Raw genomic sequence first — 14008 nt, 5'->3', positions numbered from 1 at the left:
ACTGTGCCGGCATCCTTTGTGATGGGCACCAGTTTATCTCTGTGTGTGGAAAGGGGGTGGATAGGAATGGAGAAAAGAGTAGACAAGGGAAATAAAGTAAGATGACAAAAGTTATGCAAGAGGTGGGAGAGGAAAGAACTTGTTTTTTTCTAGATCAAATAGATCCTATTTTTCTGAAGTATATAAATGATGAAGGGAAGGATGTAAGGAAGCAATGACAGGTATGACAGGTAGGGATGAGATAAGGATTTCTGATAAAAAACATAAAAAAAACAAGACAGATGTGGTGGGATTCACACAATAGGCAGGGTTGATAAAGGGAAACAGACAGAGGATTGACATCTATTGATGGAAAGAGTGTAGGAAAACTGAGAGTGAGTGGGAATGAGATAATTGGGTGAGTGCAGGGATGGGAGTCACAGAACCCACGGACCACCAAACCACCCCAGACACCTTTAAAGAGACCCTTGCACAGGGACAACTGGTATACAGTCCCTGATTTTCAGGAAGTGATCTCTGGGGATTCAATGTCCAGAGCCTGTCAGTTTAGGGAGTCTTATGCCCACTGGAGAGGGCACTCATATGGGCCTTCCCATCTCTCCAAAGCCCTCCTAACAGCAAGCTTCACTACAACCTTCAGCTGGGACTGATTGTGCTGAAGGTGATAACAGAGACCCATGATGTCCGAAAGACAGGAGCCACCACTCCTTCCTGATGATGCTGATCCTGGCCATGCAGACAGTGGAGGTGCCTCTGTTGCTGGAATAAAAGATTGCTGCCAAGGTGCACCAAGATGTTCAAGACCTGAAGAGGGAGATAAAATGGGTATGAAGCAATCGTTGATATAATACAATTGATGAAATGTTACAAATTAACTAAAAACTTATTAAATGAAAGGTGAGACAGGTACAGGATCAGGGGACAAGCTGCTCCAGTCTATGGTGATAGGTGTGACAGTTCAACTCTAGTTCCTCCTGTGCTGCAAACAAAATGGAAGAAGAAAAAGGACACTGTTAGCATAGCACAGACATTAGTATAGAAAATACCTTGTTAATGTGCTGTAACAACTACACTCCTGTGAGGGGATGTAATAGAATTGTTTACTTCCTAAACTCTCAACCCTCAGATTATCACCAAAGACAGTTGGTACTTATACATATCCCACCCACCAAAATAATGAAAATCTGCATAGTTAAAACTTATTCAAAAGATATCAATAAACCTCTTACTTTGAGCAGAAGTGATTGCCTTCCTTTCCTACCCAGCTAACTATCTGCCTAGTTTCATGTCTATCTTGACAAGGGGTGAATTGTCTTCCTTTCCTACCCAACTAACTATCTACCTTGTTTCATGTCTATCTTGACAAGGGGCAAATGGTGTTCCTTTCCTACCCAACTATCTGCCTTCTTTCATGTTTATCTTGACAAGGGGCATAAAATGAGGTGATACATGTTAAACTGTACCCTGCTATAAGCAGGTACACACAGAGGGGGCAGTACTAGGAAGTGCTGAGTAAAATAATGACCTTTCTTTGTAAAATAAGGAAAAATACATGAAACACTACCTAAAAGCAATATATTTGCTGTGGACTGTATGCTAATTACCATTGTATTACACAGTGGCAATCCAGCCAAGTACTAACAGTGCCATAGTGCAACAATGGCAATATAGCAGTATCATCCTGGAAAGATGCCCATCTTACAAATACTGAATTATAGTACTGCAAGCAAAGTGAAATAACACTTAGTGAATGACTCAAAGCATTGTTCCTAAATGTCGGCTGCCCAGTAGCTAAGCTGGTTAAGCTGCCTTCCCTGGGGGACATCTAACTGGTGACATCACTTATCTATATTTCTGGGGATTCCAGTTTTAATGAGCAGCAATCCCTATCCAAACATCAAATCTTGAAGTGGACCAGCCTGCACTTTTTGCAGCCTCTGCCTGAACATTGTGCAGTACAGATGCAGAAGGATTTTGGTCTCCTTGACACATCACCTGGAGAATCTGCCATGAGCTTCCATAGAAGCCATCTCTTCCAAACAGAGACTAGAAGCAAAATGGTGGCTGTACTGTGAAAGTGAGACTGTGGAGGTATAAACCACACCTAATGCAATGTGACTATAACCAGCTGAGGTAAGCTGCAGAGTTATGTGTTGCTGCATGAAGTATGGCCAGGTGCATAATTCAAAGAGATTCACTTTAATTCACTAGTGAGCACTTGTTCATGTGTTCTTTCTCAAAACAATGGGGTCCTGTCATCTGTACAATAATGTGATTCATGCAACAGTGTGCCTAAAAGCCTAATTTACATATTAAATTCATAAACATAACCAGACTTTGTTGAAACTTTGTGTGCCACTAGTTACTGAGTTTCTGTAAAAATCATTGAAAGCCAAAGTAAAAGCAAAAGATATATTTAAATTAAATGAAAGGTGTGAAAAGGTCTGCATACTCAGGACATTTGCTTATAGTAAGGATAGGGCAGAAAGTGCATCTGCAATGCTCACAAGACAAATTCTAGTTCTGCTACTAACAACTGCCATTCAGTCAGCAATTTCAACATAAAGCATCTTGAAAGTTCTTTCTGTTTACTATATGCAGTATTTCATGTTTGTCAGCATTACTAGCATCTGTCTATACTAATACATGGTACTACTGTGCACATGCATGACTGAATGTAATGAAACATAACATCAAGTATCTTGAAGGCCACACATTCAATCCCCACCCCACCGAAACATAGCATGCAGCACTACAGTCATACAGCATGCATTTGTTAAGGCACTGTAACGTACAGCTTAGTGTACACTGCTCTGAGAAACACACACACACACACACACACACACACACACACACACACACACACACACACACACACACACACACACACACACACACACACACATGCGTGCACACATATAAAAACAAACAAGGTCACAGAAATACTCTATTGTAAAAAATCAACATTGAAGAGAGTCATATAGCAGTGTTTGACTGTCAGATAGGATGGGATACAGATTGTGCTTAAATTTGTGCCGGGGACTCTCACAGCTAGCAGTACCTGCTCTGTCTGCCCTAGAACGGACATGTTACAGCAGCGTGGAGCAAGACATGAGGGATAACTTCACTCCTGAGAAAAACCACATTCTCTTCAATGCACTTAAACCATATGGTAAATGTCTGTTTGGAAAAGGGGGTCATAGACAGGTAGAACATGCCAAAATATAAACGCCATTCCAGGAAGAAATCATACATTGGGACAGAGTAGGAATAGAACAAATGCCATGGTGTCCTGTGTCAGTAGTAAATCACAGCAGGATGTAATTGCTTATAACATCGCTGCTGGGAGTTCTTCAGTTGTGCAAAGCCTGACACTTCATGAATGTTTGATATCCCTTTGCTATGCTAAGCACAAGGCTGAGGATGATGGTCAAGGTGGTGCAGATACTGGCAGTTTGGTAGAGCCACCCTGTATGCCCACAGGTGTTGCAGCAACTCAGTATGTGGCAGGTTAGACTCTGTGACAGTTATTTGTTGGTAGAGTGGAGTATTTCAATGTCATCGGGTACTTCAGGACTGACAATGCAACCGGTGCAAACAGAAGCATTACATGGTCCATATGGATTTCCTTCTTTTTAACCTGTACTAAATGTATATTATGTACTGAAACGTGAGTAAAGCAGCATACTAAGTAAAGTTCTTGTCATTTATTCACAGGTTTGGCACCACATGCAATATTAATGCTAGGCTGCATTGTATATGGCTGTCCATTGCTTTCATATTCATGACACAGCATGAGGACTGTGGCAGACAGTTACAAAGTGTACTGGAAGCCCCCCCCCACGCAGGCTGATGACTCCAGAATGGGCAACGCAGATTCACGGGTAGTGAACCACGAACACATGCATTTACCAGATGGGGTTGAATCCTCAGAAATCTCTACCTCTCTGCAAGATGCACTTGTGAAGCCTTTGGAAGAGGATAAGTTAATGCCGGAGGTTGGAATATCCACCATGCAGCCTTTTCAAAGGTGTGCCAGACAAAGCCATCTCTCACAGCTAGCTCTCCAGACACATAAAGGATTGTGTGCACAGCAACAAATGTGTCAGTGCATTGTCCAGGCATAAGTTACTGCTACTGATAGGCAGATGTGGTGAGAGTGTTGTAAGGAATATGAAGAGTGCATTCGCCAATACATGGGAGGAATATGAAGAGTACATTCGCCAATACATGGGAGGAATATGAGGAGTACATTCACCAATACATGGGAGGAATATGAAGAGTGCATTCGCCAATACATGGGAGGAATATGAAGAGTACATTCACCAATACATGGGAGGAATATGAGGAGTACATTCGCCAATACATGGGAGGAATATGAGGAGTACATTCACCAATACATGGGAGGAATATGAAGAGTACATTCACCAATACATGGGAGGAATATGATGAGTACATTCACCAATACATGGGAGGAATATGAAGAGTACATTTACCAATACATGGGAGGAATATGAAGAGTGCATTCGCCAATACATGGGAGGAATATGAAGAGTACATTCGCCAATACATGGAGGAATATGAAAAGTACATTTGCCAGTACACAGGAATAGTGGAGACATGGGACAATGCTATGATGATCCTTCTGTGAAGCATGGCTGCTCACAAAGCATCCCCATCAGCCTCCATTTACACACTTGTGAGGATTTACCTGAGACACATGACTGACACAGTTGAGCATGGCAGAGAACAGGTCTGTTTGTGTGGAGGCCATGTTGGGCATATACCAAGGGTGATCCTGTCTATTCCAGCATCATGCATGTATGAGTCAGAAAGCTGAGCATCACTGAACTCCAACATCATGTGGAAGGACTTAACAGTCAAGGTCGCAGCCATGCAACACTGAATGGTACAGCATCAAGTGGGTCATCTAATAGCACTCATTCTCATTCCTTCAGACCCTCCCCAGAGCTATCATTAGGGGACATTGTATATGGCACAGTCCAAATGTGACTTGCAAACCCAATGCCATAGATTCTTAACTCAACATCCCCCTCCAAGACAGAGGGAACAATAACAGAGCAGAAAACTTTCACAGGTTAAGAAACCATAACAGGAAATGCCTTCAATAAAAATATCTAAAATATGGATTTACCTGGAGGGAATAAAAGAATTCCAATGCTTTATCATGAATGCACATTTTGAAATACCAACAATCCTTTCACAAGAAGGGGCAAGACCAAGTTCAGTAGGTAAACATCCTCAAAGTTGTTATTAAGCCTGCATTCAATTGAGGGGCTACTATGTCATCTTACATATCCTGCATATCCTGCTCTTCCAGCCACCCCCCCCCTTTGCTGGTTTGTCTAGGAAAGGTCACTAACAATGACCACTTGTGCAATTAAATATGGCTGTGACTATATCCACTATACATTTGTGTATGGTATGTAGAGAAAAGTTTGATGCGCAGTGTGAGTCAACCATGCGCTACACAGCATAGCCTATAGTTAACACCGTATGCACACTACACAGCATAGCCTATAGTTAACATTGCATGCACACTATACAGCATAGCATATAGTTAACACTCCATGCACACTACACAGCATAGCCTATAGATAATGCTACATGCACTCTGCACAGCATAGCCTATAGTTAACACTGCATGCACGCTACACAGCATAGCCTATAGTTAATGCTGCATGCACACTACACAGCATAGCCTATAGTTAACACTGCATGCACAGTACACATCATAGCCTATAGTTAATGCTGCAAGCACCAAGTTTAATCTTTGTAACTTTACTCTGTCACATAGTAATAGTCAAGGCCCAATGTTGTGGATTCAGCAACAATGCGGCAACTAGAAACACAGCAGAAACCAACTGAAAAGAAATGGTACACTAAACAAGACTGAGTACGGACTACAGACTCTGAGACAGTTTCTGCAAATCAAAGTAGATGTCATACTACATACATATTTTAAAACTTTAATGATAAGCGCTTTTGTATTTAAATGTAAAAAGCTTTTCAAGATCGAAGTCTACTTTGGTTTATGGAAACTGTCACAGTTTCTGTAGTCTGCTGTCAGTCTTGTTTAGCATGCGGTTTCTTTTAAATTCAACAACAATGCTTTGCCTGCACTATACATGAGTTTGTCTAAGATGGTGCCATGCTGTTGCTGCCATTGACTGGCTATCCATATTATTGGCACTGGTACAAGGGTCAGTTGGTGCAATAAATGGAGCTGCATGAATACTAGAGAATTCCACTGGTGCTGGTTAAGGCACTGGCACACCAAACTAATGCAGAATTTTATGGTTTGGAATGCAGCATTAGACAATATGTTGAATGCAGTAGCATGATCAGACTGCAGAGCTTCCCCCCAAACTTATAGAGACAGCAGACAATGGTCTTAAGCAGGATGACCACTCACTCACTGATTATCTGTCTTTGGGACAAGGTGTTGTTTTAACTCTCCTCTGTAGGTCCATGTGAACTATGGGCTGGTGACATTAACCATATCACTTGAAAAACATAATGAAGAGGAGGGCACATGAAGGCAGGATAGTTAATCATTACACTTTACTGACTGCTTAAGAACATGCAGTGCAGTATTTGGTGATTTAGGGTGCACTTACCTGCTAGATATTCTTGAAGTATCATACCATGCAAGAGGTGGCAGTAAACTTATTTTCCAAATGTGGGAATCATGGGTACTGCCAGGATGTGGGAATCATGGGCACTGCCAGGATGTGGGAATCATGTGGACTGCCAGTATGTTGGACATACATCACATACACTGTCAGACAGCTGGAATGGTAGCCCTTCCTGTTATGGTATTGCTTCCCACCATAGTCTAGGTGGGGCTATGATAGCCACATGGGTGCAGTCTATCACACTAAATGCTTCAGGAAGCATGCCAGACCACAGAAGGCATACATATGAGAAATATATATGGTCATCCACATGGACTAGAATAACATTGAGGAACTAGTATAGTGCCCTCAAGGTTGAAGCCTGTGAGATAATCAGTGTGCTTCCAGTCTGTTTCTGAAATCTCCCTGTGCCAAGTATAATGAAGACAATATATACCTTTGTATCAACAGGAATAAAAATGCTATACATGCCCCTATTTGCAGTTTGTGGTCCACAGAAGTTCACCAAAGCCCTGATAATGTCCCTGTACACACACAAAAGTGATCAAGAACCTCTTGCTCCCTAAAGTTCTAATGCTTTACCCATTGTTATGCCTCTGTCTTGGGCACCAAGCAACACTCCTTCACCAAGGTGTGGTACCAGGGAAATAAGCAACATAAAGCACACCAAACAACAAAACACACAGCCAGATCGAGCAAACTGACTATAAACAGTGGGTGCTTGCCTTTGTTATAAACTAAGTGTGCAATACATGCTTGCATAGCAATGTTCAACTCTTAATTGCAGAAGATCCAAAAGAGGTCCCATTACATAATCTTCTCATTGAAAGTCATTATGCACTCATTTACATAAAACCGTCTCTGCAGTTTTCTGAGGGTTGCACATATGTGTAGCAAACCTGTATGAATCTCACTTCATTTGCATGTGTGTAACTACATGCTGGGCATGTGTGTAACTGACTATTAATACCATCAATACTTTCTTTCCTAGAACACTAGGTTTGCAGTTGGCACCATTTGAATTTTCCTCGTTGATGCTATTAATTAGCAGCTTTTTACTAGACTAATTTGAATAATTTTATAGTATATGGATCATACTAAGTAGGTTCCAAAATCACCAAAAGATAAGCATATTACTCACTTTTCTGCCATGAGACTTAATCATAGCAGTTTTCAAAGGTGCATAACAACATTTGTTATGTAACTCTTAAAGCCGTTATGATCAGGTGTCGCACTGCAATACACGTGGCAGCCTCCAAAGAACAATGTTGGTAGTGATTTAACAGTTTTAAAAGCCATACACATTTTCCACTCCCACACAAATAAGAACAATGGGGTTGGCTGAAATTTCAGACAGCTTTCAGAGCTGTTGATTGTCTTTGTGACAGAGTCAGGCCTGTTACAGCTTTCAAGGCTGCAAAACACTTAATGCTCTTACACTTTTTCATTTTGTAACTACTAGTACATTGGAGCAGCTAAAGCTCCATGTATTGCAAAGAATTATGATCAAATCTGCATGAGCATAACTAATATGCTGAGCTTTAAAATTGCATGTAAAGATTCAGACCTCAAGCTTTACTTCATTCTTTTTATTTTATTTTATTTTTTTTTCATTTGTTTACTGAGGTTGAGTACTTGATCAAAAACTAACCAATTTCAGACTCAGTCTAGGGTACATTCTGACTAACAGAGTGCATTAAGAATTACATACAAGAGAGAAACATTGCACAGGTACTTTATACATAAATACAGTATACAGTTAAAAAATTAAATTAATCCTTTAAAGAAGGAGAAGCGAAATTGATAAAAGATATACAGACCAGGTATTTTGAGAAATTGTGAGAAACTTAGGCAATAAGAAAGAAGAAAGGAGACCATGTACATATCTACAGGATGTTAAAATCGACATTGTATGTCTGGAGAGGTGAATATAAAGGAAATGGTTAGAGATGAGTAAAAGGGGTGGTTATGTGATGTAGCCTGACTTGAGACAGTGGCATTCATATCTTAAGTTCATAACACATTGGTTAAGGTCACACACTTTACACACGGTACTAGGAGAGCTGTGTGATTATGGCCAGGATTCAATAAAATGCTCACCATGTATACTTATTGCCAGTTTAATTTCTCTACGTCTTTTGAGTTTCTAATACCATGATGGGAATGGACCCCATTCCTGAGTCAAAGTGCGGTAGCGAGTCAATTATCCAAACTAATTGGGACCTAGGCTAGTTTGGATAATCCAACATATAACTGAACTGGATAAAAAATTCTAAAAATGTTTTTGATAAACATTAAACAAGAAAAATAAAACAAGTTTACTGTAAGTAGAAAACAGTACAGTACAGGTATATTATTGTACTGTAGTTAAATATTTATTTGCCAAACTACACCATAAGAGATACCAAATAAGAGTTAGTAGATCATACACATGACTGCAGCATCCACCCCCTTTAAAGTACAACACAGTATAGTATCAGCAATCTATCTAAAAAACTCACAGCCTTCTGCATCAAAAGCAAGTCCTGTTGTGCTGCTAACAATGCTTTTAAATACTTTAGCACAATTGTGATATTATTTTGCTAAACAACAGCTGCACATTGCAAACAAACTTGGCATAAGTAATACTAAACTTCCCTTCCCCTGAAGCTCTCAGCTCCTTGTAAAATGCACTTGACACTCAACCATGTCTCTCAACTTTATAGCACAAGAAATCTGGAAAAAAGGCAAAATTTAGGGGGGACAAAGTTCCAAAACCAGGGACACATTGTCAATACTGGTTGTATAATCATAGAAAGTGCTAGAATAAAAGGCTTTGTGTTACCATGCATTTCCTGAAAGATAGGAAGACCGAAACTTAAATGGCTGCAATTATTTAGTGAATCTAGTCCTCAATTATTTGCCAGAAAACCAGGAATTTTAAGAGCAACAGACCGAAAGTATGAGCCAAAAATTCCAGACATTCTGTGAAAATTTGGACAGTTGAAAAATATGCATTCAACTCCTTGAAACACAAGTGGTGGTAGAAGTAGAGAATTCAGGCTCTTGTTTCTTGTACCTAAGGTACAGGGTTTGAGCCTAGGCATAGTAACACTAACCACCAGTTATCCCTAATCGGGGTACTTCACACACACACACACACACACACACACACACACACACACACACACACACACACACACACACACACACAAAGTGGAAGCAGCAATGAACGGAATGTTAATTTCCATACAGTAGGAAAGATGCACATACAGATGCAACTCTTAGGAAGGCTGCATTCGGATGACATTTCGAATGATCGACACTCTACTGTATGATTACAATTTGTAAAATTAGTATTGTTTCACACTTTGATGTTAGCCAAAAATGCTCCTCACAGCACCTGCAAAGTATTCAGAATTGTCTCCTGCAATTCATAGTTACATGCACCGGTAGTACATGTAAATAAGACTGGAAATTCTTTTTATGAGACCCTTTGCCCCTACTACTACTACTGGAACGGTCTGGGCAGCCTTCTTCACATTGCTCTCATTTCTGCTTGCAAATCCCAGTATTTTATGACTTTGTGTCTCTGTACGTAAGACACTGTAATCACTGGCTGTGGCAATTTTGGTGATCAGCGCTACTTTTGTCTTCTTTACATGGACGGCTGCATCTGGTTTTCTTGCATCTATTTTTTGACCTGGTGGTAATGGGTGACCCCGTGTGGTATAAACCTCATCATTCTCTGTAGTGCTTTGTGGCTCATGTTTCCAATGCTTCTCAGCTACTTCAATATTGTAGTGTTTGCACACTCACCAGTGCAACAGTCTTGCCACATTATTATGCCTTTCAGTGTACAGGCCCTTTGCCATTAGTGTCCCACACCCAGCAGAAAGATGTGCGACGGTTTCTCAGTTCTGTTTAACAGAACCTGCATTTGCCTGTTTCTCCCACGTTTGATGGACTTTGTAAACCAGTGTGTACTTAGTCCACTATCCTGGACCACCAATATTTACTTTTCATCTTTTGGCTTCAGTTCACCACTCCTTAACCATTCTTGCATCAAATCCTGAGCAACATGAGGTCGTTCCATGGGTTTTCTGTACTTGCAACTGTATTTATGCCTTTTGCATATTTCTTTCCTTCTCATCTGTTCCTTTGTCCTAATACTCTTTCTTTTGTTTTTTGGCACATTCAGTTGCTGCCTGATTTTTGTCTACCTCTGGTTTGGTTTCCATTCCTGCTTGGCATAGATATGCTTCTGCTAAAGTAAGCAGGGAAGTCATCTTAGATTTCTTTTCTTTGTGTTTTAAAACTTTTACTATGTTTGGATCTGGCAAGGTCAGCAGATATGTATATAGTCCTATGATTCTAGGTCTATGCATGAGACCCATACCTCCTTCAGAATGAGGAATGTATAATCATGGTATACACTGATTTTTTTATATATCATTTGATACGTGAGAAGCATTTTTCTTGTTTTCCTGTCCAACTTATCTAATACCTTTTATGGCATGTCAGTCACCCCAAAACTCTAAGTTAGAACAGGAAGAGTAAATTGGTTTATAGCTTGGACTTTGTTCTTCGATGTCAGGGTTGTTTTTGGCATTAACTTTAGTCTTTTAAACTATTCCTTACTGAGTTTTGTTTGCATTTGTTCATGTTTTATTGTTGATCTTTCATCAATTCCCAAATATCTGTATGATCGCTACTGCTCAAGTTCCTTTACATCACATTTCTGTCCCAGACTGATATTTTCTTGGTGCAGCAGTTTTCCTGCTTTAAAGGTTACTTTTACACATTTATCAAGACTAAATGACATTCTTTTATCATCTGAGAAAGTTTTGGCCACTTCCAGTTGTGCTTTCAGCTCATCATTTGATGAACTATTTAGTATTAAATCATCCACAAATAGAAGATGAGAAATCTTTACACTTTGTTGTTTTCTGGGAGCCAAATTCTAACTATAACCTAATCAGTTAAGTAGACAGTTTAATGGGTTAAGGGCAAAACAAAAGAGCAGCGGTGACTGAGAGTCACCCTGGAATATCCTCCTTTGAAAATGTTATGACTGGGATAGTAATTTGTCCTTTATCATGGCTTACCTGCATAGTGGTTTGCCACTGTTACATGGTCACTGTAATGTAATTGATTGGTTTAGAGTGTATCATATACATCTGTAAGCACTGCTTTATCTATGAATATGGGATGCTGTCAAATGCTTTTTTGTAATATATCCATGCCAAACTTACATTCTTCCCCTTTTTACAATTCTCCATTATGACTTTATTAAACAACAATTGATCCTTTATTCCATGACTTTCTTTTGTTACCCTTTTGTTCTATTGCCATAATTGACTTTTCTTCTAAATGATTACAAACTGTCTACCCAATGTAGGTTGGTCAATTAGTGTGAAGATGAGAATATAGGATTTAGAAACAGATATGTCTGCAATGAGAAAGACCTCATTATCAGATCATTACCATCTCTCTGATTTTAACACTGGACTATCAAGCCAGACTATACTAGTGTTCTCTCTAGTGACCCATGCATCCTGTTAGCAAAGGCATCCCCTACACTCACATAAATATCCACACACACACACACACACACACACACACACACACACACACACACACACACACACACACACACACACACACACACACACACACACGCACGCACACACACACACACACACACACACACACACACACACACACACACACACACATATTTATGTAGCCTCATTCCCCTACAAATGCACACATGCACACACCATAACTCTCAACATCTTAGAACAAAATATCTTGACAAAGCCATAAATAATGGGGGGACAAAGGCCCAAAAACAGGGACACTTTTTAAATATTGCTCTTACAAACTTAGAATCTAAAACTCAAACGACTGTCATTATTTTCTGACTTCAACCCTCAGTGATTTACCAACAATTTGTCAGAAAGCCACAGTTTTATGAGAAACAAAACAAAAATATGAGGTAAAAATCTGGATATGCTTCAAAAATCTCTACTGTTGAGAGGTATGGCACACACCACACACATGCGCGCGCGCGCGCGCGCACACACACACACACACACACACACACACACACACACACACACACACACACACACACACACACACACACACACACACACACACACACACACATACACATTCATGCAGCGTCATTCCCCCACAGATGCACACATACACACACACACACACACACCCTTCCCCCACATTTTTGCTGAACTACTCTGCACCGCAGCTACTTCCTTAGGACAGAATGGGTATCCACCATGTTTTTATAGCAGTCACTTTTTCCCCTAGAGTGAAATTTTAGTTGGCCAGGTGATTCTTAATCACTCAGCTGAGTAAATCAGGAGCTCATACTTTTCTGATGAAAGTACATGGCACTCCATTGAACTGTCATAGTAGCAGGTGATTTTGCCCACAAGATTGCTCTCCATGGTGAAGCCCCCACCAGGGAAAGACCTCATCAGTAGCATAGTCTGTGAATTCAAAAGGTTTAGTACTATATGTAAGTCTTCTGAGCTAAGTACTTCTGCATCACACTAAGTCTTTCTGAATACCAAGGTATATATTATCATTATGAGTATCACTTCAGAAATGTGCATGATTGATTGACCAAAGACATATGTAAATGGGTAGCTCCTTGGATATCCCATATTAATCATTTTGCAGCTAGGAGTGCCTTAGGTGTACTCTGGTCTGATTATCAGTCTCAAGAGAATCAACATTGATTTTTTTATATTACAGTTTGTCAGTGTGTGGCCAAAGTATTAGCATTAAGACTTCAGTGGCGGCTTCAGCCTGGGGCAGTGGTGGAACTGTCTAAACAACATAGCCAAACACTACTATGTATAAACTGTGTAGATTATATTGCAATTAAATACATAAGTAGAATTCAGTGAGATCAAGTCTGCTTAAAAACAGTGTAAGCATTTATGAGAAGAACTATTTTCCTGTTATAATGTATTAATACAATCCTGCTTATGTCCAAAGTAAACGAAGAGAGGACTGGGATCGATCGATTTTTGTTCGAATAAAAGATGGAGGATACAAACTGAAGGAAAATGTTCAGTTTCACCTGTACATAAACACCTCACCATGTGGAGATGCACGACTCAATTCACCATATGAAATCACAGCTGACTGTAAGTTAGAGTACTGATTACTTATTTACATTTTGCTAAGTCTTTTTATAAAGTCTTAATTGTACTGTAACATATCTCTGCATTCATATATGTAACTTGTATTACCATTTTTGTTAAATGTGTGTACTTCTGTAATACTTTTTGTGGAGCTTTTCCCCCCAGGCTTCCACTGAAAATGGGTTGCTG

At 40.0% G+C, this 14008-nt stretch overlaps 1 protein-coding gene across 1 annotated transcript in view; it reads left to right on the top strand.

Annotated features, from left to right (window-relative positions):
* The window catches only part of ADARB2 (adenosine deaminase RNA specific B2 (inactive)), a 976728-nt gene that overhangs the window by 685038 nt on the left and 277682 nt on the right, over positions 1 to 14008 (top strand). The window contains exon 5 of the mRNA XM_044064698.1: positions 13671 to 13822. Within this exon, the coding sequence (XP_043920633.1) occupies positions 13671 to 13822 (152 nt within the window). The remainder of the gene's footprint in view (positions 1 to 13670; positions 13823 to 14008) is intronic.

This window comes from Protopterus annectens, chromosome 3.part0, assembly GCF_019279795.1.
Source record: "Protopterus annectens isolate FY-2018-M chromosome 3.part0, PAN1.0, whole genome shotgun sequence".
Classification (NCBI taxonomy): Eukaryota; Metazoa; Chordata; order Ceratodontiformes; family Protopteridae; genus Protopterus; species Protopterus annectens.
Note: the sequence above shows the minus strand (reverse complement) of the source record. Positions and strands in the feature narration are given on the sequence as shown.